This window comes from Pseudophryne corroboree, chromosome 2, assembly GCF_028390025.1.
Source record: "Pseudophryne corroboree isolate aPseCor3 chromosome 2, aPseCor3.hap2, whole genome shotgun sequence".
NCBI classification, from domain to species: Eukaryota; Metazoa; Chordata; class Amphibia; order Anura; family Myobatrachidae; genus Pseudophryne; species Pseudophryne corroboree.
Window position 1 is genome coordinate 1,010,064,671 of NC_086445.1, and position 26,049 is coordinate 1,010,090,719.

At 45.8% G+C, this 26,049-nt stretch overlaps 1 protein-coding gene across 1 annotated transcript in view; it reads left to right on the forward strand.

Moving 5' to 3' along the window:
• Nucleotides 1-10,763, forward strand: part of PCP4 (Purkinje cell protein 4) — a 180,814-nt gene extending 170,051 nt beyond the window's left edge. The window contains exon 3 of the mRNA XM_063950514.1: nucleotides 10,382-10,763. Coding sequence (XP_063806584.1) covers nucleotides 10,382-10,509 — 128 coding nt within the window. The 3' untranslated portion in view covers nucleotides 10,510-10,763. The remainder of the gene's footprint in view (nucleotides 1-10,381) is intronic.
• The last annotated feature ends 15,286 nt before the right edge of the window (nucleotides 10,764-26,049 follow it).

The following is a 26,049-nucleotide window of genomic DNA, read 5'->3' on the forward strand; positions in this document are numbered from 1 at the left end:
GGAGAATAGTTGTCGGTATACCGGCGGTCGGGATCCTGGTGCCGGTATGCTGAGCGCGGGGATCCCGACAGCCGGTTTATGGAGTGCCACCCCTGACATACACCCGTGTGCTTTACTCTGTATGTGAATGCTCCTTTACATTTTCATTTCCACCCTGCGGATAAGCAGTAGCTTACAAATGTTACAACTTCGTAAAAGTAGCCCAGACTGAGCGTTATATAGTGGAAGGAGCAGAGCACCCCAGCAGCACAGAGTATATCAGGAGATAAGTGATGTGAAAACTTGGCTGCATGTAACATTATAGCAGTGACATTATATGAGGAGGGGAATAGAGGCAACAGAAAGCCACATACAGAGGTAAAGTGAGGAGGGGAATAGAGGCAGCAGGACACAATAGAGAAAAAGTGAGCAGGGGAATAGAGGCAACAGGAAGCCACAGAGAGAAAGTGAGGAGGGGAATAGAGGCAGCAGTATGCCAAAGAGAGAAAGTGAGGAGGGGAATAGAGGCAGCAGTATGCCAAAGAGAGAAAGTGAGGACGGGAACAGAGGCAACAGGAAGCCACAGAGAGAAAGTGAGGAGGGGAATAGAGGCAGCAGGAAGCCACAGAGAGAAAGTGAGGAGGGGAATAGAGGCAGCAGGAAGCCACAGAGAGAAAGTGAGAAAGGGAAGAGAGGCAGCAGGACACCATAGAGAGAAAGTGATGAGGGGAATAAAGGCAGTAGTAAGCCATAGAAAGAAACCTAGGAGGTGAATTGAGGCAGCAGGACACCACAGAGAGGGAGTGAGGAGGGGAACAGAAGAAGCAGGACTCCACAGAGAGAAAGTGAGGAGAGGAATAGAGTCAGCGGGATGCCACAGAGAGAGTGAGGAGGGGAATAGAGGCAGCAGGAAGCCACAGAGAGAAAGTGAGGAGGTGACGCCACAGAGAGAAAGTAAGGAGGGGAATAGAGGCAGCAGGACACCACAGAGAGAAAGTGAGGAGGGGAATAGAGGCAGCAGGAAGCCAGAGAGAGAAAGTGAGGAGGGGAAGAGAGGCAGCAGGAAGCCACAGAGAGAAAGTGAGGAGGGGAATAGAGGCAACAGGAAGCCACAGAGAGAAAGTGAGAAAGGGAAGAGAGGCAGCAGGACACCATAGAGAAAAAGTGAGGAGGGGAATAAAGGCAGTAGTAAGCCATAGAAAGAAACCTAGGAGGTGAATTGAGGCAGCAGGACACCACAAAGAGAGAGAGTGAGGGGAACAGAAGAAGCAGGACTCCACAGAGAGAAAGTGAGGGGAGGAATAGAGTCAGCGGGATGCCACAGAGAGAGTGAGGAGGGGAATAGAGGCAGCAGGAAGCCACAGAGAGAAAGTGAGGAGGTGACGTCACAGAGAGAAAGTAAGGAGAGGAATAGAGGCAGCAGGAAGCCACAGAGAGAGTGAGGAGGGGAATACAGGCAGCAGGAAGCCACAGAGAGAAAGTGAGGAGGGGAATAGAGGCAACAGGAAGCCACAGAGAGAAAGTGAGAAAGGGAAGAGAGGCAGCAGGACACCATAGAGAGAAAGTGAGGAGGGGAATAGAGGCAGTAGTAAGCCATAGAAAGAAACCTAGGAGATGAATTGAGGCTGTAGGACACCACAGAGAGAGAGTGAGGAGGGGAACAGAAGAAGCAGGACTCCACAGAGAGAAAGTGAGGAGAGGATTAGAGTCAGCGGGATGCCACAGAGAGAGTGAGGAGGGGAATAGAGGCAGCAGGAAGCCACAGAGAGAAAGTGAGGAGGTGACACCACAGAGAGAAAGTAAGGAGGGGAATAGAGGCAGCAGGACACAATAGAGAGAAAGTGAGGAGGGGAATAGAGGCAACAGGAAGCCACAGAGAGAAAGTGAGGAGGGGAATAGAGGCAGCAGTATGCCAAAGAGAGAAAGTGAGGAGGGGAACAGAGGCAACAGGAAGCCACAGAGAGAAAGTGAGGAGGGGAATAGAGGCAGCAGGAAGCCACAGAGAGAAAGTGAGAAAGGGAAGAGAGGCAGCAGGACACCATAGAGAGAAAGTGAGGAGGGGAATAAAGGCAGTAGTAAGCCATAGAAAGAAACCTAGGAGGTGAATTGAGGCAGTAGGACACCACAGAGAGGGAGAGTGAGGGGAACAGAAGAAGCAGGACTCCACAGAGAGAAAGTGAGGAGAGGAATAGAGTCAGCGGGATGCCACAGAGAGAGTGAGGAGGGGAATAGAGGCAGCAGGAAGCCACAGAGAGAAAGTGAGGAGGTGACGCCACAGAGAGAAAGTAAGGAGGGGAATAGAGGCAGCAGGACACCACAGAGAGAAAGTGAGGAGGGGAATAGAGGCAGCAGGAAGCCACAGAGAGAAAGTGAGGAGGGGAATAGAGGCAACAGGAAGCCACAGAGAGAAAGTGAGAAAGGGAAGAGAGGCAGCAGGACACCATAGAGAAAAAGTGAGGAGGGGAATAAAGGCAGTAGTAAGCCATAGAAAAAAACCTAGGAGGTGAATTGAGGCAGCAGGACACCACAGAGAGAGAGTGAGGGAACAGAAGAAGCAGGACTCCACAGAGAGAAAGTGAGGAGAGGAATAGAGTCAGCGGGATGCCACAGAGAGAGTGAGGAGGGGAATAGAGGCAGCAGGAAGCCACAGAGAGCCAGTGAGGAGGTGACGTCACAGAGAAAAAGTAAGGAGAGGAATAGAGGCAGCAGGAAGCCACAGAGAGAGTGAGGAGGGGAATACAGGCAGCAGGAAGCCACAGAGAGAAAGTGAGGAGGGGAATAGAGGCAACAATAAGCCACAGAGAGAAAGTGAGAAAGGGAAGAGAGGCAGCAGGACACCATAGAGAGAAAGTGAGGAGGGGAATAGAGGCAGTAGTAAGCCATAAAAAGAAACCTAGGAGGTGAATTGAGGCAGTAGGACACCACAGAGAGAGAGTGAGGAGGGGAACAGAAGAAGCAGGACTCCACAGAGAGAAAGTGAGGAGAGGATTAGAGTCAGCGGGATGCCACAGAGAGAGTGAGGAGGGGAATAGAGGCAGCAGGAAGCCACAGAGAGAAAGTGAGGAGGTGACACCACAGAGAGAAAGTAAGGAGGGGAATAGAGGCAGCAGGACACCACAGAGAGAGTGAGGAGGGGAATAGAGGCAGCAGGAAGCCACAGAGAGAAAGTGAGGAGGTGAATTGAGGCAGCAGGACACCACAGAGAGAAAGTAAGGAGGGGAATAGAGGCAGCAGGATGCCACAGAGAGAAAGTGAGGAGGGGAACAGAGGCAGCAGGACACCACAGAGAGAGTGAGGAGGGGAATAAAGGCAGCAGGAAGCCACAGAGTGAAAGTAAGGAATAGAGGCAGCAGGACGACACAGAGAGCACGAGGAGGGGAATAGAGGCAGCAGGACACCACAGAGAGCACGAGGAGGGGAATAGAGGCAGCAGGACACCACAGAGAGCACGAGGAGGGGAATAGAGGCAGCAGGACACCACAGAGAGAGAAAGTAAGGAGAGGAATAGAGTCAGCGGGATGCCACAGAGAGAAAGTGAGGAGGGGAATACAGGCAGCAGGATACCACAGAGAGAAAGTAAGGAGGGGAATAGAGGCAGCAGGACCCCACAGAGAGAAAGTAAGGAGAGGAATAGAGGCAGCGGGATGCCACAGAGAGAAAGTGGAGGGGAACAGAGGCAGCAATAAGCCACAGACAGAAAGTGAGGAGAGGAATAGAGGCAGCAGGATGCCACAGAGTGAAAGTGATGGACAAAATCAGCTGAAGTAAAATAAAGTCTGTGTATAACAACTAATCCTGAATACTTACTGTTCTGAGCCCTTTGTTTAAAAACGTTTTTGGGAGTGTTGCTGGAGGGGCAGTAGGTGGTGCAGGGTGTTCCGTTATCACTGTATAGTCTTTATGTTGTATAAGTTCTGTATACAGTATTCTTCTTGGTCACCCTTCATGTTATGTGATAAAGTTACATGTTCTAGGGGCCTATTCATCGATTCTGTACAGGTGACTTGCAATTTAACGATCTTAGAGTTGCTAAGAGTTGCGGCAGTAGATCAGATCCAAAACTACTGTGCGGCAGCAATTCAGTATTGCTCCATCGAGGGGGCAGCTACGCCGAAAAAGTATCTGTCCGCGCAAGCCCGATTTCTGCTGCTTTAATCTGACAGTAGTACAGTGCATGCAGAGCAACACCAACATCCTTCCAGTAGTAAGGAAAGGGGCCCTGGGAGCTAATGCCATCAATTCCTGCAATCAAACTTCTAGTTTTCAGAGCTTAATAAATTTTGGCCCACATACTAGTGTACGGGGATGGTGTGTAGTGTGCAGGAGATGTCAGTAATACCACCTGTGTTCCAGCAGTGCTGAACGGGCCATTACTAAAAACTACTCTTTCTGTATGTATAATGGTCCTGTTTAGCTTGATGAATAGGTCTCCTAGTCATAGGTGGTATCCGGTCTCTAGATTGATAAGACCTAGGTCAACAGTGTCTAGGTTGACCACTATTGGTCGACATGGTGTCTAGGTCGACAGGGACTTTAGGTCAACATGTTTTAGGTCGACATGAGTTTTTCAAAAAATTTTCTTTCCTTTTTTTTTACTTTTTCATACTTTACGAATCACGATGCACGTGGACTACAATTGGGAACGGTAACCTTTCCCGAAGCTGCGAGGCGACACGGTGCACTAATTGGGGTTCCCGGTCAATGGCCCTCATTCCGAGTTGATCGCTCGCTAGCTGCTTTTATCAGCAGTGCAAACGCTAAGGCGCCGCCCTCAGGGAGTGTATCTTTGCTTAGCAGAAGTGCGAACGAAAGGATCGCAGCGCAGCTACAAAAAAAGATTGTGCAGTTTCTGAGCAGCTCGAAACTTACTCCTAGCTTGCGATCACTTCAGACTGTTTAGTTCCTGTTTTGATGTCACAAACACGCCCTGCGTTTGGCCAGCCACTCCTGCGTTTTTCTCTGGCATGCCTGCGTTTTTGCACACACTCCTCGAAAACGCTCAGTTTCCGCCCAAACACCCACTTCCTGTCAATCACTCTGCGGCCAGTAGTGCGTCTGAAAAGCGTCGCTCGACCTTGTGTGAAACTGCATAGTTTTGTGTGAAAGTACGTCACGCGTGCGCACTGTGCCCCATACGCATGCGCAAAAATGCCGCTTTTTCACCTAATCGCCACGCTGCGACCGAAAGCAGCTAGCGATCAACTCGGAATGAGGGCCAATGTACAGAGAAAACTACACCAAAAAAAAGTGAAAAAACTCATGTAGACCTTATGTCATGTTGACCTAGTACAAGTCGACCTACGGTCCCTGTCGACCTAGAACCCATGTCGATCTACTTACTGTCGACCTATAGTGGTCGACCCTCCATACCACACCCGTCACAGTTACCCCTCATCCTCCCCACCTGCCTGAGCAGAAAAGCATATTCTGCAACATTGGGGGTCATTCCGAGTTGTTCGCTCGTTGCCGATTTTCGCTATGCTGCGATTTTGTTGCTAAATGTGCATGCGCATGGTACGCAGCGTGCTTACGCTTAGTTATTTAACTAAAAACCTAGCAGTTTTGCTGGTGTTTGTGCGGCGCTTTTCAGTCGCACTGCTGATCGGTGAGTGATTGACAGGAAAGGGGCGTTTCTGGGTGGTAACTGAGCATTTTCCTGGAATGTGCTAAAAAACGCAGGCGTGTCAGGGAAAAACGCGGGAGTGTCTGGAGAAATGAGGGAGTGGCTGGCCAAACGCAGGGCGTGTTTGTGACGTCAAACCAGGAACTAAACGGACTGAGCTGATAGCAATCTAGGAGTAGGTCTGGAGCTACTCAGAAACTGCAAGAAAATATTTAGTAGCAATTCTGCTAATCTTTCGTTCGCACTTCTGCTAAGCTAAGATACACTCCCAGAGGGCGGCGGCCTAGCGTGTGCAATGCTGCTAAAAGCAGCTAGCAAGCGAACAACTCGGAATGACCCCCAATGTGTAGTGTGGATGAGGTTTTGATCACAGTGATACAGTATATGAAGAATGTGACGCCAGCTGCATCTCTTTATGGAATTCATTTCATATATGCAACATGTTTACTATTGCTATTACATTGATGATCTTCCAAAGTGTCGACCTCACTGGGAAATTATTTTGTGGTCTAGACTTTCATAGTTGTAGGTGGTTTGCGGAGAGACATCATTTTTCAGTCATTAACAGATAATGGGGGGTCATTCCGAGTTGATCGCTCGCTAGCAACTTTTTGCAGCGCTGCGATCAGATAGTCGCCGCCTATGGGGGAGTGTATTTTTGCTTTGCAAGTGTGCGAACGCTTTTGCAGCCGGCGGCACAAAAAAGTTTTGTGCAGTTTCTGAGTAGCTCTGGACGTACTCAGCCGCTGCGATCACTTCAGTCTTTTTGGTCCCGGAATTGACGTCAGACACCCGCCTTGCAAACACTTGGACACGCCTGCCTTTTTCCAAACACTCCCAGAAAACAGCCAATTGACACCCACAAACGCCCTCTTCCTGTCAATCTCCTTGCGATCGGCTGTGCGAATGGATTCTTCGTTAAATCCATCGCCCAGCACTGATCCTCTTTGTACCCGTACGACGCGCCTGCGCATTGCGGTGCATACGCATGCGCAGGTTTGCAGAGATTTAACCTGATCGCAGCGCTGCAAAAAGTTGCTAGCGAGCGATCAACTCGGAATGACACCCCAATAATCATAATTTTGCAAAAAGCAAAACAGATGAGGCACAACACAACACCCTCTTTTGTTGTGCAGTGCCTCTGAGTAAGGGATCGCACATCTACAATCCATTACTCTGACATGCGGGGGGACGCCCAGCACAGGACATGCCGGGTCCTGCCTCCCCCAGTGGCAAACGCAGGTTTTCTAGAGGGGGGTTTCCAAATGCAATCCAGAATCCCCCCACGCTGCGGAACATTGGAGCAAGTATGGGAGTCTGTAGGAGCAGTAGAAGAACCTAGTAACGACCCTGGACCTTAAATATTGGTCATTTTATGCAATTGATATGTATGGAATACAGTATTCTTTTTTAACACTATAGGTGGTCTATAGTGTAGGCTGCATCAAACATATTTCAATAATATAAATGTGTGGTCAGGAAAAGGGTAACATACCATAATAAATAAATACACAAGATAATAGAACCAGTACTGCCCTAAGCACACATTCTCCCACGTCATGGTAAGGCTCCTGTCTCTTCTTCTTGGTAGCTCCTCTATGCCGGTACGGTGCACTGATTGAGGACTCAGATCCACGCACACACAACAAACTTGGTAGAAGAAGCTGCTACCACTGGGCATGTGCAGCACTTGCCCTCTGCCGCTTAAACTGTATGATGTGGTGGCAGCTCTAGTAATCATATTATATACCATTGCTATTGTCAGAATTTAAGCCACTTGCCAAGAGGAGGGGGGTTTCCAGGCAACCAGAAACCCCATCTGCGTTTGCCTATGTCCCCCCTTGCACACATGCAGAAGCATCATATGGCGATGATGCTTTCGCATACTTAGGGTAGCCCTCTGCCTATGCAGCCTAGTTGCGAAGGCAGACGGCTACCCGCCATGTTTCGGGTCACAGCGGCTACGTGTGACCTCACACAACCGCTGCAGCCCGCCTCACAAATAGTCTGGACACGCCTGTGTTGTCCGGACCGCGCCCCCCAATGCCCCCTCCCGCTCCAGGAACGCCTCTACCTGTCAATTAGGCAGAGGCATGCGCAGATGTGAGATAACGTTGCATCCCACAGTGTGCGCAGGCGCAGTGCGGCTTCTGCGCACACTTCACAGGGCATCAGCATGCGGAATTAGGCCCTAAGTACAGGCTAGACTTAAACCAAATCATATAGCAGGGGCACTCAACATGCGGCCCACCGGCTGTTGTGGAACTACACATCCCAGCATACCCTAGGTTAGCAAATCGAGATGACAACGTTTAGGAAGGAACAGTAGTTTACGTCAGCCAATGGGAGAAGCAGTTGGTGGGAGTAAGAGAGATTAATGCAAAGTACAAGGACGGTGCCTCAGCGCATTCATTTTCAGAGCAGGGCAGAAAAGAGATTTTGTAGACTGTTCTGCAAAGAATTCACCTTGTTCCATATTTGGGCAAAATATTTCACATTATACTTTAAAAAATTTGGTATAAAGTATTCCAAGTTCTTCTCCGACCCTACCACACTGCCAACCAGCTCTATACATAGATTATACGTTCCGTATAATATCATTTTACAGCACGGAATGGAATTCTGTTACATGGCAAAGTGAGGAACTCAAAGATTGTATTGGGGGAGGGGGGAGGGTTGCGTCTCTGTGAAACTGATTGTTCTCTTGCAATACTCTACTCACTTGGAATTTTGCAGCTACTGTATCTTGCTGGTCTCTAGTATAATACTGTCCTGCAATCTGTCCAGTCTCCAGGCCTCTCTCACTGCCCTCTGGGGACGCTGCTGAATCCCAATCACGCTGAAGCGCATAGGGCGCTCAGCAACTCTGACCGCAGCAGGTTACAGACCACGGATCTCCACTACCCTGTCTCTGACTTATTTGATGATAAAGGAAATACAGTGTTTGCAAAAGCCAAGCTGGATACCTTGGTGCTGCATGTTTGGTCATTGACAACACACGTAATACCACCTGCAACTAGTGATACACAGCCCTGCAACCCTAGCCCCAACCCCCCACCCACTCCCCCCCATTACCTGGCAGCAGCAGCTCTTCTCCTTGGGCTGGCACACGCTGCTGTGTGCTGGGCTGCAGTGCATACTTACCGACATTCTGGCTGCTCTCTGTGGGAGAGAGCAGCCAGGTCGGCTCAACAGGCGGGCCGGAAGCACGTTGACGAATGGAGGGGGTGGGCCGGAGGCAATACAGGGGCGGAGCAAGGGCGGGACGGGGGCAGAGCAATGGCAGGATGGGGGCGTGGTTACGATGATGCCTTCTTTAAGCCACACCCCCGCTCTGTGATGCCGCGATCACCGGCATTACAATGCAGGGGGCGTGGCTACGATGACGTGAATCAGCAAGAATCGCGTCATCGTCTGCCCGGACCGCCCACTTTACACACAAAGTGGGCGGACGGGCAGGGGGGACACCGTCAAAGCGGGAGACTTGCCTGCTCTTCCGGGGGGCCAGGAGGGTCTCCCGATTTTCGGGAGCCTCCCGGCCATTTTGGGAGAGTAGGCAAGTATGCTGCATTGTAGTCAGGGAGTCTCTTGAAGTACTATTTTTTCTGTATTTTTTCTAAGAGTACATGGCCACGCCTCCTGTGATTAGACCACACCCCCTGAAAAGTACAGATGGAGCCTTTCTCATTTAGCCTTCTCTGCTGCGCCTAGGTGCACCATGGTTTATTAGCATAAGCCTTTCATCTATTGTTCTCAGCTGCAATACAATACAGAGAGAACAATACAGCAGGGGAATAAGTCTGACAGCACTGGCTGGATTAATCCTATTAAAGGGATAGATGAGCAGGGCTCCATCTGTACCTGGGCCCAGCCAGGTTCTCTGCTGCCCTTGCTGCGAGCTACTGTAAATCTAAATAAATAAAGTCAGTATTTGGGGCTGTGGTACAATAGATCTACAGGTTTTGGATAGACAATAGTGACCCCATATGGTCGACATACAATAGGGCAGCAGTTACAAAAGGTCGACAGGACAGCGTCATATGGTCGACATGGAAAAAGTAGACAGTAGAAAAGGTCTTTAGATGATTTGGTAAATCTCCCTCGCTCCCCCCTTGAAACTTGTGCAGGGTTGTTAGCTAGGAGCTGATAGGACCAGAGGGCAGCGTGTGTAACCAGTCAGCAGTCACCATGCCTCCACAGAGCAGCTTATCCAATCAGCTTCCAGATAACAATCCTGCACAGAGCGGTTTGTATTTGACCTCTGAGAATATAGAGGTTCATGGTCCGGGTGAAACTTTACTTGTCTACCTTTATTATCTCCTCCCTGGGAGAAGCCCGGAAGGGAGATGCAAGAGGCAGGTGAAGGGGCAGGGCCGGATAATTCTCGTCATTATCGCGTAATCATAGAATATAATTGTATTGGCCCCTCCCCCTTCATACAGACCTGCAATTACTGCTATTATTCTCCCCATCCTGCCCACTTCCCTAGCAAGTGGGCGGGATACCGGAGAAAGACTCACTCTTGTGGGAGAGTGGGTGGCTATCCGAAAAATCAGGAGTCTCCCGCACCTTCTAGGAGGTAAGTATGGGTGAGACTAAATGGGGAATTTTTCTTAAATATTGTGTTTTAAATCAGTGCTCCTCTTACCTGCTGCTAACGAGTGACCCTATACACCCTGATTAAATGCGCACATTTGAACATTGTTACCGTGTGGTCAACTAACTCTACAAAGAAGCCGTCTGCATATATCTCACCCTGTGTTTCTCATCTCTTGACAGACGACCAGAAGAAGGTTGAGGAGGACTTTGACATCGACATGGACGCCCCAGAGACAGAGCGAGCGGCTGTAGCGATACAGTCTCAGTTCAGGAAATTCCAAAAGAAGAAGCAAGGCGCTGACGACTAGTAGTACCTACCTCTCACCACCGGGGGAATAATAAACTTTATCTTAAAAAAATGAAATAAAAAAAAAGAATATAATGATTTATCAGGAAATTAGGAGTCTCTAGGATGCATGTACAAAGGTTCTAACTATTTATAGTCTATTAGACATAAACCACTGAGCAAGTCACTGCGGTATGTTTCTCAAAACCAGTCCCAACTGTAACCTACTATTTTATGTGATATTATAATAAATAATGATGAGATGATAAGTAGAAACTTTGCTCTCAGGCTTTTTATTCCCTCTAGGGGGGCGTACGTGTAAATGCCCCCTGACTCTTTACTACAACTGTCTGCAAAAAATAAATACGTGTAAAGAAATACAGGTTGAGTTTCCCTGGTCTAAAATGTTCCAAAATTCTGAACTTTTTGTGCCCGACTAAGACTGTGAGCAGGGCTGCCATCAGAAATTGTGGGGCCCAGGACTGACAAAATAGACAGGGCCCCCCACCCAACAATAAAGATTCTGCTGCACAGCTCCACCCCTATGTGATGTCATACATTGTGATGTCACATATAGGTGGAGCATTGCCGACCTACAGAAATGGTTCACAGAGAGCTTATTGTGCATCAGCCCACTGTTTTTTCACAGCCTGTTGTAGCTCTCCTGGTATTTGCGGTAGGAGCCAGGAGTGGGCCCCCCTCTCTGTAAGGGCCCGGGACACAAGTCCCCGCAGTCCCCCCCTGATGGCTGCCATGACTGTGACACCTTTGCTTTCTGATGGTCTAATATACTCAATATTGTATTATGCCAGGGTCGGACTGGCCCACAGGGGTACAGGGGAAACCACCGGTGGGCCCCACTGCCTGGGGCCCCACCCCCTCCTCTAGGGATCAGGCTCCAGACTGTGCACTTGAGTTATACACTATACATAGGTTACCTTATACTGCACAGGACTATGGTGTATTCACTATAGCACATTGCTGTTATTAATCTGATACATTATCATATATTCACTAGCAGTATTTACTATATATATTTATCAAGGGGCCCAGACCATACATTAATGGATTGCCAAGTCGCTAAACATGGGCTCCTATCACTGCATTTCCCCGGTGGGTCCTTCATGCCCCAGTCCGACTCTGTATCATGCATTATAGAAAAATACCTATAGGCTGTGTATGTGAGAACCATAAGAAACATATACATTTAGACTTGGGTCCCGTCCCCAAGATATCTCATTATAGATATGCGTTTCGGATAAGGGATACTCAACCTGTATGAGGTTCCCTTTTCCGAAAAAAGTGAACTACTCATTGTACATTCTGCCACTTGCTATATGTGGGCACGGCTAGTGGGGGAGGTGTGTAGTGGGGGAGGTGTGTAGTGGGGGAGGTGTGTAGTGGGGGAGGTGTGCAGTTACACAGTATAGGAAGGTTATATGAGAGTAATAGGAACTACGCCAGAGCAATAAATAAATGGAGCACGGCTCATAGGACCATTAGATTCAGCAAAGGCCATCCGATGGCCAGATACAATTAAATTGCTAATCCGGCCCAATGCTGACACAGAGACCCTTCAGTCTACTGCATCTAATTACTCCGTCTCCTTTGCAATTCCATCTCCGGCTCTCTATTGCAGTTGTTACACGAACATACTGTAGGGGGTTATTCAGAGTTGTTAGCAAACCAAAAACGTTAGCAATTGGGCAAAACCATGTTGCACTGCAGGTGGGGCAGATGTAACGTGCAGAGAGAGTTAGAGTTAGATGGGTTATATTGTTTCTGTGCAGGGTAAATACTGGCTGCTTTATTTTTCCACTGCATTTAGATTTCAGTTTGAACACACCCCACCCAAATCTAACTCTCTCTGCACATGTTACATCTGCCCCACCTGCAGTGCAACATGGTTTTGCCCAATTGCTAACTTTTTTGGTTTGCTAACAACTTTATTGTTCTCATTGCCCATTTTTTGCTCCTGGAGTTATCTGCTAAATCTCAGTAACTAAATACAGATAATCGTGGCTCTGGTTGTCTCACATCTGTTTCTCCTGCCTGGCACCACCACTTAGTGCCCCATATTCTCCCTTAAGCTGAGTACACACTGGTCGATATACAGGTTGAGTATCCCTTATCCAAAATGCTTGGGACCAGAAGTATTCTGGATATCGGATTTTTCCGTATTTTGGAATAACTGCATACCATAATGAGATATCATGGTGATGGGACCCAAGTCTAAGCACAGAATGCATTTATGTTTCATATACATTGATAATGCCGTTTTATATGCAGGAATGAAAAGCTATACCTTATACACACTTTAAATACACTTTACCATGGAGCCGCTGCGGCCGCTAAACTTAATACACACTCTACGCACCTTTCACGCTGTTAGCGTACAGAGTCCCGTACCGTGTACGGACTTTGCATACAAACGCCGCGCTGATGGTACAAAGTACACACAGCGCGTACACACCCAATGAATACACTTTAAACCTTATGCAGCAATGCAGTGCAATGCTATTACACTTTAAACCTTAGCAGGGAAAGAAAGACACAACACCAGTCTGTAATTAAACCACTGGGTTCCGACACCACAGCGTATTATTGCTGAAAGGGGGTTACAATACAAACAATACAATACAATATAACAGAGTAAATGGCTACAGTCAATGTTACATACGTGAGTGGATTCGCCGCACTACCCAGTCTGGTCCTCCGTCATCTGATAGATAACGTTGTGAGTCTTGTATCTGACCAGGCCTGCTGCAGGCTCTCTTTATACAATTCATCCAAAACATAACACAATGGATACTGTAATCTCTTTGTCCATTGGACACAGGGATGGTCATTTACAGTACAGGAGAGGTCATAGGTCGGCTTGAATAGGTGGGCGATGTTTGTTCCAACTGCTCTTGTGGGTGGTCTCCTCTGGATTCCCGCCGCATACATAATGTACAGTAAATACAGTTTATATCTATATTCTGCTCCTGCACATAACTATCCGCAGGAACATGCGATCTTCCTCAACCCAACACCGGAATGTTACCCTTAAAATACCCTACAGCTGGATACCAAACACCACCTTATAACCTTGTTCTGTCCCCTCCTATCCTGTAAAGGTGAATCCCTTTGTTCTGTTACCATTTAAACTGCTGTTACTTTCTGATGTGGTGCAGGGAGACTATGTGTACATTGTGCACTATTTGGATTAAATATGTAATGTGTTTTGATAGCTTTCCATGCGTTCACAAACTCTACCGTAAATACCCATACCACGTGCTAATGCGCAGGACCGCGGAAGCGACCATACGCAAATTGCGGATATGTGCACGCACAGCAGAACAAGTACATGCACGGAGGCCATCTGTGTGTAGTTTGTACGTTATGTTTGTACTGCAATATTTTTCGACTTTGACAGTCCACCCTTTGGCAGTCACCAATAACTGCCACTATCTAATCACTAAACAGAAAAATATCTATACAATATCTACAGAAGTTTTGGATGGTCAGGGGAGAGTTGTAGGTGGGAAATGTATGACCTAGTGGGATAGCAGAAAGCATGTATGTATGAATCCATGTCTGAGGGGCATGAATCATCGTGCCGTATATGTTCTAAATAAGCTTCGAGGTATTGCGAAGTATACATTAAATCCTTCTCATCCCGTATTAAGGCTCTGTAAATGGGCCAACAAACACTACCGAGCTCTTTTCGGCTTCTTGTTAAAACAAATGGGGTTGATGATACATGGAGGGGGAAACATGTGAGTGCTAGTATATGTGGATATCACCTGTTGACTATGTGTGCCATTAACTGAAGGTTGCAGAGATGAAGATAAGACATATAAATAAAAATACATTTACATAAACATTTTGGATAAGGCTGATGTCTTTTTCCGGATGGATGTATCTGGGCAGAGGGGGAGACAAAAGAAAAACAGGTGAACGAAACAGGCCATGAAATTCATTTGCAATCCTTATCATAACACTGTCTCTATGGATGGGTCATGAATTAAATCTGCTGCTATAACAGCGCCCTCGCTCCTTAGACTCATCAACTTTGTGCCGTGCTTGCGCCGCGTCAGAATTCGAACACACCTAAATATCGAACCAATAATTATGACGACTCCCAGGATACAAAGGAGAAACTTCCCTACACTCATAATAACATTTTGAGCCCACTCTCCTAAACCTGAGAACCAATTTCGTGGGTTCAACCATGAGACCCAGCCGGTCAGTTCATTACTCACAGTCGCCAAGGTAAGGTTGTGCTTCCTCCTGAACTCCCACTTCAACTGCACGTATCGTCCATCTTTTGATCGATGATCTCCGTGGGGTCGTCAGTACTGTTCGTAATATACGTACAGCACTTCACACCATATTGAGTTGCCAGAGTAACACAGTACCCACCTGCCATGGCTGTGATATAATTAAGGACCATCCTGTGCTGAATCAGTTCCTGCTTGTAAGCTTGTAACTCCCTTCCCGTATACCTGAAGGTGTCGTCATACATCTCAGTGATATTATCTATCAAGTTCGCTAGCGCATGGATATACCTATAATTTATAATTCCTCTGGCAGTACGGGTGATGTCTAATACGAGAAGGAATTGAATCCCGGTGGATTCGTGGATCAAATCAGAGGCTGCGTGCTCTGTCCTGTCTATGAGGTGTCTCTTGATGATGTGTTCATAGTGAGTATGAGTATAAGGAGCCTGAGCACTGCGGTGAACGTCTTTCATCTTATCATGGGTTATGGTCATGACCTCTGGCAGTACTCTCCCAATATAACACAATCCCTCTGAGCTCGGGGCAAGCCACTTGTACGCCTTCCTCCCACATATGAAATAGTCATCATCTGGGAGAACATAGGGGACAAAATATGACATCACCATATTACAAACTTTCCAAGTAAAGAAACCTATCCTTAGTTCTCCCATCTGCTCAGTACAAGTATCGGGCTGGATGATATGAGCACAATACCCTGGCGATACTTTTCCAACTCACATGGTCTTGCTTCCACGAGTATACCTATACCGAAAATACCTCCCACTGTTGGCTATTTGGCATACAAGTTCAGAGTCTATAGGTATCCTATCAGCTCTGTGTGAAAAGGTCATTGTCTGGTTATTCCACGTCACTTCCCAATTTCCCGGTTTTCGGTAACTGGAAATATTAAAACACAATAAGGACCTGTCTACATGATACTGGTGGAGCTTCAAACTAGGGGGCCTAGAGATATTGAATTTCTTGTCTCCCACCCCGTAATTCGAGTACCTCATCTATTGCTAAAGGGTACGGTACTAATCCTGACTTGCTCTGACCTTGAGGTACTTGTGAGCACACCCAGCATTCTGTCTGGTTTAAGACCTTACACACTAGTGAGTGGTAATCACTCAACGGATGACGGTCCATGTCGATATTAAGGTTGGACTGACATCTCTGGATGCACCTATCCTCAACTATATTCTCACAATTCCTACAAATACAATATTCATCAGACAATAAACCCTCACAGTGCCTCCGAGCTCCCTGACTACCAGAGCGCTTATTGATGCTAGCCTTTACTTGAGCGATGTGCCGCTCCTGAGATTCTACAAATTCATACTCGTCATCAGAACCCATTCCAGATCCCTGCTCGACCTCTCTGGGACCCTCACCAAAACAAACTGTCTTGATCAAAACCAGAATTACTAATAGAACCCTAAACGCAGTCTCTTGTGATCGATCCATTTCGTTTAGGGAAAGGAGGAAAATAAGAACGGGAAAAACAGGAAAATGCAGGGGGAGGTGAAAAAAAAGAATGATACTACAACCGTTCTAGATCTGTGCTCGAATGCCCTTCAACAGTCCTGCCTCTCAACCTTCCCGGAACAGACACTCCAGTGATACGAGGTTCTCTACACTCTGCTCTTTGTCACAAGTTCTCTCCGGGTCAGCGACCTTTCTGTAGGGAACATAAATCTTGCATTTCAATGTGTTTAACTGTTGTGTATTATCAGTTGTGTGAAGTAAACCATCTGTGGAAAGTGAAAAGAGAAAGGAAATAATAAAAAGAAAATTTTTCAGATTTGCGTTCACCATCAGGCTGTCACGCCATCATGCATATCGGTGTCTATATACAGTCTCCCTTCACCCGTATTCCCATTCTCCACCCTTTGTGCATGACCAGGCACACTGATACTGGTGTCCCTATGCTGGTGAGATATACTGGATTTGGGCAGAACTCTGAAAGACCGAGTAGGCCTGTGGAATCTGAACTGTAACCCTGTCGGTGAACGTAAGAGATGAAGAGGAAAGTTTGAAGACAAATCACATAGAGTTTAGTAACAGATAAGTTGGTAGAGGCAAAGAAGATTTTACAAAGTTTGACATCTGGATTGGGCACTACGGGGAATGATTCTCTACTCGGTCTGCTCCCCCCAAAAAAATCTATGTGTGTTATATCTCTACTGGGACTATCCCAGCCATCAATCCAGTGTCCTGTCCATTCTAAGTTCATAGGGAACCCGGTATCTTTGAGATAATTTTCTCTACCTGTGATGGACATGTATCTAGAACAGCGAAATGCAACCTTAGTCTTCGTGGGTATCCAACATAATTCATACTTCCTGGGAGGGAGCACGCTATATGTATACCATTTCTAACAAAACTTCTGTTAAATTAATTAGAGGTCACTTCTGCTAGAGAAAGAAGCAGAAGTTTAGAGACCTCCTCCTAACCCCAGTAAGTTCTGTTCAAAGGGTAAAGTTGCATTTATTCCATTCTTCCCATTAACCGAATCTGTGTTTTCTATATGGCTCGTGACTCCTTACTATATGTCCCTTGATCCCGTCTATGTGTTTAATAACGTGGCTTGTTTTCTCTGTCTAGGGGTCTATATTGGCTATGTGCTCTACTACTCTTGCAATCTCTAGCAAAATGTCCTTTATTTTTTTACAAATGTAACAATTTCTCGGTCTTTTCTTGCCACCAGGGTTTTGGGGTTTAGGCTGATGAGACTCCGGTGTAAGAGCCTGTATACTTTCAATCCTCAGCCTCTCCTCCTGCAGTTCTCTACGCCTAGCAATATTCTTATGGTGTTCAATTGCGCACTGTCTAAGACAAGCTACTGTGACCCCTCTCCAATTAGGCAAAGATGTTTGTACCATGTCCCTTACTGTCTTATTGAGTACGTCCATTAATACAGAAACAGCTACCTCCCTGTAATTCGCATCATTCCCTGTATCTGATACCCCAATGTATCTATCCATTATTTGCAGGGCCCGATGGAAATATTCAGATATCATTTCATTTTCCCTCTGTTTTATGGAGAAAATTCTTCTCCACTTAACAGTTGTGGGGAAATACAACTCTAGTTGCATGTTAATTTGCTCTAAGTTCTCCTGATTGTGTTTGTCAGTCATAAGACTATCCGACTCTAATGTACAATCAGTGATCATTTTTTTGGGTGTCAATATTAGGAGGTAGGCACGCTTTCAAAAATATCCGCCAGTGTTTGTTTGTTGGTTCATACGCATTACCCAGATCTCTGAAAAATTTCTGACATCTGGCTAAATGCTTCCGAGGGTCGGGGAATTCTGAAATGATTGATCGCAGCTCATCTCTGGGCCACGGCAATACATTGCATTATTCCTGGTGAGGATTATTCCCTGACTATCGGTTCCCCCATTGGGGGTTACTATTTCCAAGACAGGGTGTAATCCTACCATTCCGTTCCTAATATGTTTACTGTGAGGTGTTGTTGTCTCTGTGCAATGAACTGTCTCACACTTACCGGTAGCTGTGACCTCACCAGTTCTTTCATTGGGGAATATTGTTACTGCTCTGCCTGGTTGGACAGGCCCCACCTGAGTTTCCTGCAGCAAGATGACTGCTTGGAGGAGAGCTGCGATTTGGCTGGATATATTTGTTATTAAAAAAAAAAGATATAGATTCAATATATATTTTACAAAGTACAGTATACCTATAGTTACAACTCATACAGTAAGCAGTTAAAACATACAGTTACATACAATTACAGTTACAGGCCAGCGATACAATTACCATTCCCTCCAATGCATCTTATGTCTCTCTCTCTCTCTCTGTAAATAAATACAGGAACTGATCTGCCAGCAAGTCCATCATCCTCTTGTGAGCTATAACCTTGAAAAGACTTTAAAAAAAAAAAACAGGATACATTGCGCAAAAAATAATTAGGGTTAATACATTGTTTTTACATACTACTATATTTTACGGATATACCATTGACTGTAGCCATCTTCTCCCCCGCAATATACGGTAGTGGTGGTGGTGCGGTCGCCATTATTTTCCCGCTAGGTTTGGAACCTGCTGCGCGAGCTAATTCTCTTTGTATATCCCCCTCCCGTTGCCATAAATTTAAACAATCTGTATGTCTAATCCTTTGTTTCTTGGATTTTATCAGACATATCCTTATCCTTAAGTTCTGTAATACCTCTGGTTCAAAGCTGCCCACCCTAGGGAATGGTACCCTATCATTGTTAGTCATACATACCCACTCATTGCATAAAACTTCTGTATGTGAACCATATTTTTCACACATGATAAACCTTGCTGAGCCTTTTGGCCACAATTCTGCCTGAATCCTATCTAAACGTCTCTTACTTGAGCAACTGGCTCCCATATTTGTGGGTCTTTTCTAATAACTTTAAAAAATTCCCACAAACACCAAAATACTCAATATAAGTAGACGGTGGAAGTATCCCTGAGCGCCTTCCACTCGCTCTCGCCCACGCTGGCCAGTACAACGATACACTGTTGGTAGCGGATCGCAATGTACCCAACTTAGGGCTCCTATCAGACCTTACAACACTGTAATTCCTTTCGGTTCTGTTTGGAATATTTTCCTGAGAGAGGCAGCGAAAAATTCCTTTTCGGTATCTTTCAACTGGAATTGTTTGTAGGGTGAAAAACAGAGAAATTAGATAACTATCCTTCACCCTTTCCAGTGAAGCCCACCAGGGAGATTTCCTGACGTTATCAAAGAAAAACCCCTTTGTCTATACAATCACGTCTGAGTATGCTCTTCCACAGCGCATATGACACAATGGTATCACATTGTGCTGTGCAGAACAAACGGACATTCGATGCAATAGCACAGCCTATAGATACTAGTTATCTATATGCCCTACGATTGCTGTAGACCACTTTAGCCTAGACCACTCCAGACCACTTTAGACCACTTCAGTTGTATGGGATCACTTCAGACCACTTCAGACCACTTCAGTTTCTAATAAAGCAGGGTAGCAAACCCTACGCCACCGGGCCTCTACTAACCCAGTGTTACCACTTCAGACCACTTCAGTTCTTGGGTTCAGTATCCACTCACTCCTGCGTTCGCTCACTCAAATACACTTTGTTTTTCTGTACAGAAAATTTGGATTCATTGAAGTTGGCAGCTTTACCCCCAGAGGCAATTTAAAAATGTTTTATTTATACTAAATTTTGTTTTTATACTAAAATTTTATCTTTTTTAGAAACCGGGTAGTTTTGTGCTATTGTAGCGTGGCTACTGTCCCACCTTTAAACTAAACGAACTATTGTGTAATTTGTACTTAGCGCCCGTACTCTTCGCAATTTGCGTAAACATGCGACCATGCGTGTCTCTTACGCCGCGTGTGCAGTTCCGTACTTTGTCCGAGACACGTGTACAAAACCGTACATCCGCAATAGCACAAATCATACAACTCTATAAATGTGAGCAATAAAACTACTATTGCCCACTAAACACAACACAGTTTCTTTCTGTATAAACCTTTACAACTAGGCCAGACTGTGTTTGTGCTTTTACGCTTACTTCCTTAAATATTTATTTTAGTTTTAACTATATAGCAACAAATATCTCCGGTTTCACACAGGTCTATATGTATCTAGCAATGATCAATAATTTAAATGATATGATTCAGATTGGATAGCCATCTTGCAGAACATACATTGATATAAACACACACATAATTATAATATTATATATGTGTACCATTCACTGGTCTCCTTTGAGACTCATTTACCCATTCAGTGCTTTTAATTTGCATATCAATGCTATGTGCTTTTGGCTGCCTGTAAAAGTGGTTTTTCCACTGCTAAGAAAAAGCAGTTACACAGATTAATTTGCATTTCAATGGCTATCTTATAGCAAGCAGAGTTAACTAAATCCTAGAGGTAAAAGGAAAAAAAAACTTTGTTTATATCTGTGTGTAATTCTTACATCAAGTATTCATCTCACTATTAACTTTCACTAGGCCCCATTGAAACTATTTGTAATTGACTATGGCATGGGTTAAATAAATGCATTGGTAACTCATAAATCGTGTTTCATGTGACCAAGGAAAGCTGATTATTCTGAGCAGACTGAAAATCAGCCACTTAGAAAAATGACCTTCCCAAAATGGCCGCTGCTCCTCCCTCTTCCACATCCATGAGGGTTACACACAAAAAAATGGTGGACAGGCCATGTGGTTAGTCCAAAATGGAGGACAGACCATGCGGCTTCCTTTGTCACAAAGAAATCACACATCATACAAGCACCAGAAGTTATTTTAGGCCTGAGTTAAAAATAAAAACTATATCAAGGCTATGCAGAAACTTTTAAATGTACTTTTAAACCTACTTAACAGATAAACAATCCAATCTGAATCAAACCCAATATGACTTATTTGAACCTTGTTTTGCAACAATAAAAATACATTTTAGCATCTTAAATATTATGAGAAACGCATTGTCCCTTGAATTTCATATCAGCGGCTTACTGATACCACAACAATACATTAACGTGGATGTTATTTTCATCAGCTTCTCAATGCGTCCATTGGAGCCGGTCAATTACAGCCGCGTTTGTAAAGTACAGTGCATCATTAAGAACGTGATATCCCGTGAGAGCCCCCAATTGATAATGCCGTTTTATATGCAGGAATGAAAAGCTATACCTTATACACACTTTAAATACACTTTACCATGGAGCCACTGCGGCCGCTAAACTTAATACACACTCTACGCACCTTTTACGCTGTTAGCGTACAGAGTCCCGTACCGTGTATGGACTTTGCATACAAACGCCGCGCTGATTGTACAAAGTACACACAGCGCGTACACACCCAATGAATACACTTTAAACCTTATGCAGCAATGCAGTGCGATGCTATTACACTTTAAACCTTAGCAGGGAAAGAAAGACACGACACCAGTCTGTAATTAAACCGCTGTGTTCCGACACCACAGCGTATTATTGCTGAAAGGGGGTTACAATACAAACATTACAATACAATATAACAGAGTAAATGGCTACAGTCAATGTTACATACGTGAGTGTATTCGCCGCACTACCCAGTCTGGTCCTCCGTCATCTGATAGATAACGTTGTGAGTCTTGTGTCTGACCAGGCCTGCTGCAGGCTCTCTTTATACAATTTATCCAAAACATAACACAATGGATACTGTAATCTCTTTGTCCATTGGACACAGGGATGGTCATTTACAGTACAGGAGAGGTCATAGGTCGGTTTGAATAGGTGGGCGATGTTTGTTCCAACTGCTCTTGTGGGTGGTCTCCTCTGGATTCCCGCCGCACACATAATGTACAGTAAATACAGTTTATATCTATATTCTGCTCCTGCACATAACTATCCGCAGGAACATGCGATCTTCCTCAAACCAACACCGGAATGTTACCCTTAAAATACCCTACAGCTGGATACCAAACACCACCTTATGACCTTGTTCTGTCCCCTCCTATTCTGTAAAGGTGAATCCCTTTGTTCTGAAACCATTTAAACTGCTGTTACTTTCTGATGTGGTGCAGGGAGACTATGTGTACAATGTGCACTATTTGGATTAAATATGTAATGTGTTTTGATAGCTTTCCATGCGTTCACAAACTCTACTGTAAATACCCATACCACGTGCTAATGCGCAGGACCGGGGGAGCGACCATACGCAAATTGCGGATATGTGCACGCACAGCAGAACAAGTACACGCGCGGAGGCCATCTGTGTGTAGTTTGTACGTTATGTGTGTACTGCAATATTTTTCGACTTTGACAACACCTTATACACACAGCCTGAAGATAACTTTAGCCAATATTTTTTGTAACTTTGTGCATTGAACAAAGTGTATCTACATTAACACAATTCATATGTTTCATATACACCTTATACACACAGCCTGAAGGTCATTTAATACAATATTTTTAATAACTTTGTGTATTAAACAAAGTTTGTGTACATTGAGCCATCAGAAAACAAAGGTTTCACTATCTCACTCTCACTCAAAAAATTCCGTATTTCGGAATATTCCGTATTTTGGAATAATTGGATACGGGATACTTAACCTGTATCAGCAGGCCAATATATTGGTTGTCTGCTGGGACTGACGTCACAGCTGGGATGTGGGAGTGGCATATCGAGCGGTCGATCAGAAAGTGTATATGCTTACCCATATAAGCTGCTCTGTCGATGTGTCGGCAGGTACACCGTCAAGCTGTTCCAGTGTGCCCAATTCGCCGGGACTGCCGGCACTTGCTTCCAAGTGTCGTTAAAATACAGCTAATGTGATTACCCCCTGACATATTGGGGCTAATGCAGACCTGATCGTAGATCTTCTAACTTTAGCACATCTACACTCAGTCACACTGACATGCGGGGAGACGCCCAGCACAGGGTTAGTCTGCCCCGCATGTCAGTCCCTGCCCCGTCACACAAGTACAAAAGCATCACACAGCAGCAATGCTTTTGTACTTCAGGAGTAGCTCCCAGCCAGCGTAACTCCTGCACGCTGGCAGGGAGCTACTCGTTGCCTGTGTTGCCTGGACTGCTCCCCCTAAACGGCGGACAAACGGCGCCGGCCCATCCCCTCCCGCCCAGCGACCGCCTCTGCCTGTCAATCAGGCAGAGGCGATCGCAGGGCTACAACAGCCGTCAGCTGGCTGGCATGCTGCGGCGACGGCACATGCGCAGTTCAGACCTGATCGCTGCTGTGCAAAAACGCACAGCACCGATCAGGTCCGAATCAGCCCCATTGAGCAGTCACAGAGGTTGCTGGGAATTGTAGTCTGTGGTTTGTCTTTGTAATGGCATGCTCATACACTTTAGCGTGATACTCAGTTTTGGACGTAATCCTTTGCATAGCGTGACATTACACTTATATACCCAGCGAAAACATGTCCATTATACTCCTTCAGATTCGATGAAGCATCACTGGCCATGTCCGTATACGTGTCAATATGTATAGAGCATTTTATGTAGGGGGCTTTGAGCCTTTTGTATATGAAGCTTTTTATGCACTAGACCAGGGGTGGCCAACCAGTCAGCGACAAAGAGCCAAAAAATCTTGTTAGGTACGTCAAAGAGCCGACATCAAGCCAAAGGCGCGTGTGCAAAAATGGGGTGTGACCTTGTGCCTGCTAGGCCACACCCCTGGTATAAAAGACAATGAAAATGCCAGATCCACATAAAATACATTTTAAAGCCGGAATCAACATAAAATACATTGAAAAAGACACTTCCATATAAAATAATAAAAAAATCCAGATCCAAATAAAATAAGATTTTACTCACCGGTAAATCTATTTCTCGTAGTCCGTAGTGGATGCTGGGAACTCCGTAAGGACCATGGGGAATAGCGGCTCCGCAGGAGACTGGGCACAACTAAAAGAAAGCTTTTAGACTACCTGGTGTGCACTGGCTCCTCCCACTATGACCCTCCTCCAAGCCTCAGTTAGGATACTGTGCCCGGAAGAGCTGACACAATAAGGAAGGATTTTGAATCCCGGGTAAGACTCATACCAGCCACACCAATCACACCGTATAACTTGTGATACTATACCCAGTTAACAGTATGAAATATAACTGAGCCTCTCAACAGATGGCTCAACAATAACCCTTAGTTAGGCAATAACTACATACAAGTATTGCAGACAATCCGCACTTGGGATGGGCGCCCAGCATCCACTACGGACTACGAGAAATAGATTTACCGGTGAGTAAAATCTTATTTTCTCTGACGTCCTAGTGGATGCTGGGAACTCCGTAAGGACCATGGGGATTATACCAAAGCTCCCAAACGGGCGGGAGAGTGCGGATGACTCTGCAGCACCGAATGAGAGAACTCAAGGTCCTCCTCAGCCAGGGTATCAAATTTTTTGAATTTTGCAAACGTGTTTGCCCCTGACCAAGTTACAGCTCGGCAAAGTTGTAAAGCCGAGACCCCTCGGGCAGCCGCCCAAGATGAGCCCACTTTCCTCGTGGAATGGGCTTTTACTGATTTAGGATGCGGCAATCCAGCCGCAGAATGCTCCAGCTGAATTGTGCTACAAATTCAGCGAGCAATAGTCTGCTTAGAAGCAGGAGCACCTATTTTGTTGGGTGCCTACAGGATAAAAAGCGAGTCAATTTTCCAGACTCCAGCCGTCCTGGAAATATAAATTTTTAAGGCCCTGACTACGTCCAGTAACTTGGAATCTTCCAAGTCCCTAGTAGCCGCAGGCACTACAATAGGTTGGTTCAAGTGAAAAGCTGATACCACCTTAGGGAGAAACTGGGGACGAGTCCTCAATTCTGCCCTATCCATATGGAAAATCAGATAAGGGCTTTTACATGACAAAGCCGCCAATTCTGACACACGCTGTTATGCACACCAGTGCCTGCAGGAAAGTACTGGTGTCAGAACTGTTATGCACTCCAGTGTCTGCAGGAATGTACTGGTGTTTGAACTGTTATGCAAAACAAATGGACTCACAGACAAACTGGGGAATATGACATAACGTACACAGAAGGTAATAGGGTAACAAAATACACACAAAGTGAACAGAGAAGCCCAGAGGCTAAGGAACTGGGTATCTCCTTTGTATTAGAACTGCACAGATGGAAAAAGCAAGATGTTGTGTTTTAATACATAGAGAACCCGAAATGCTGTTGCTAAGGGCAACAGCAAAACCCTAAAGGGTTACCAACGGGTGTGGCAGTAAACTCCTTGGTCAGAGATGGAATGATAGACACAAGGAGAGTCTCCACAATCCTATTTCTCACTTGCAGTGCACAGGTTTTAGCTTACTGCCACTAAACTGACCCCTGACACCTAGCACAGTGAGACAGGATTAGACAGGCAAGTCTTAGAATACAGCCGCAAACTTGCTAAGTTCACAGAGTGGTAACAGAACCCCAGCAAGCTAAACGACTGACTCCAGTCTTACTGCTAGGTCTGGATTGGCAGAGTGTAATACCAAATCCCCAGGCCTATTTGCAGTAAGCAACAAACAAATACAAAGCTACACAGTACTGGCTAACTTTCATGAACTGACTAACCAACAAAGATTCAGCAGCATCTGCTTACCCTGAAAAGAGGCCTTATAAAGCAGGTGCTGTCCACGCCCCACTCAGACCTCACAGACTGTGAGCACAAAAACCAGCACCGGATCCCCTGCCGTGCACAGAGCCTATAACCACTGCACAGCAAAAGACCCGAACCGGAGTATCAGCTGCGCTCAGGTTACTCCACTAGCACTTGTCTCCCGGTTGCCATGACGACGTGGCAGCACAGGGCAGGAGACCCTAACA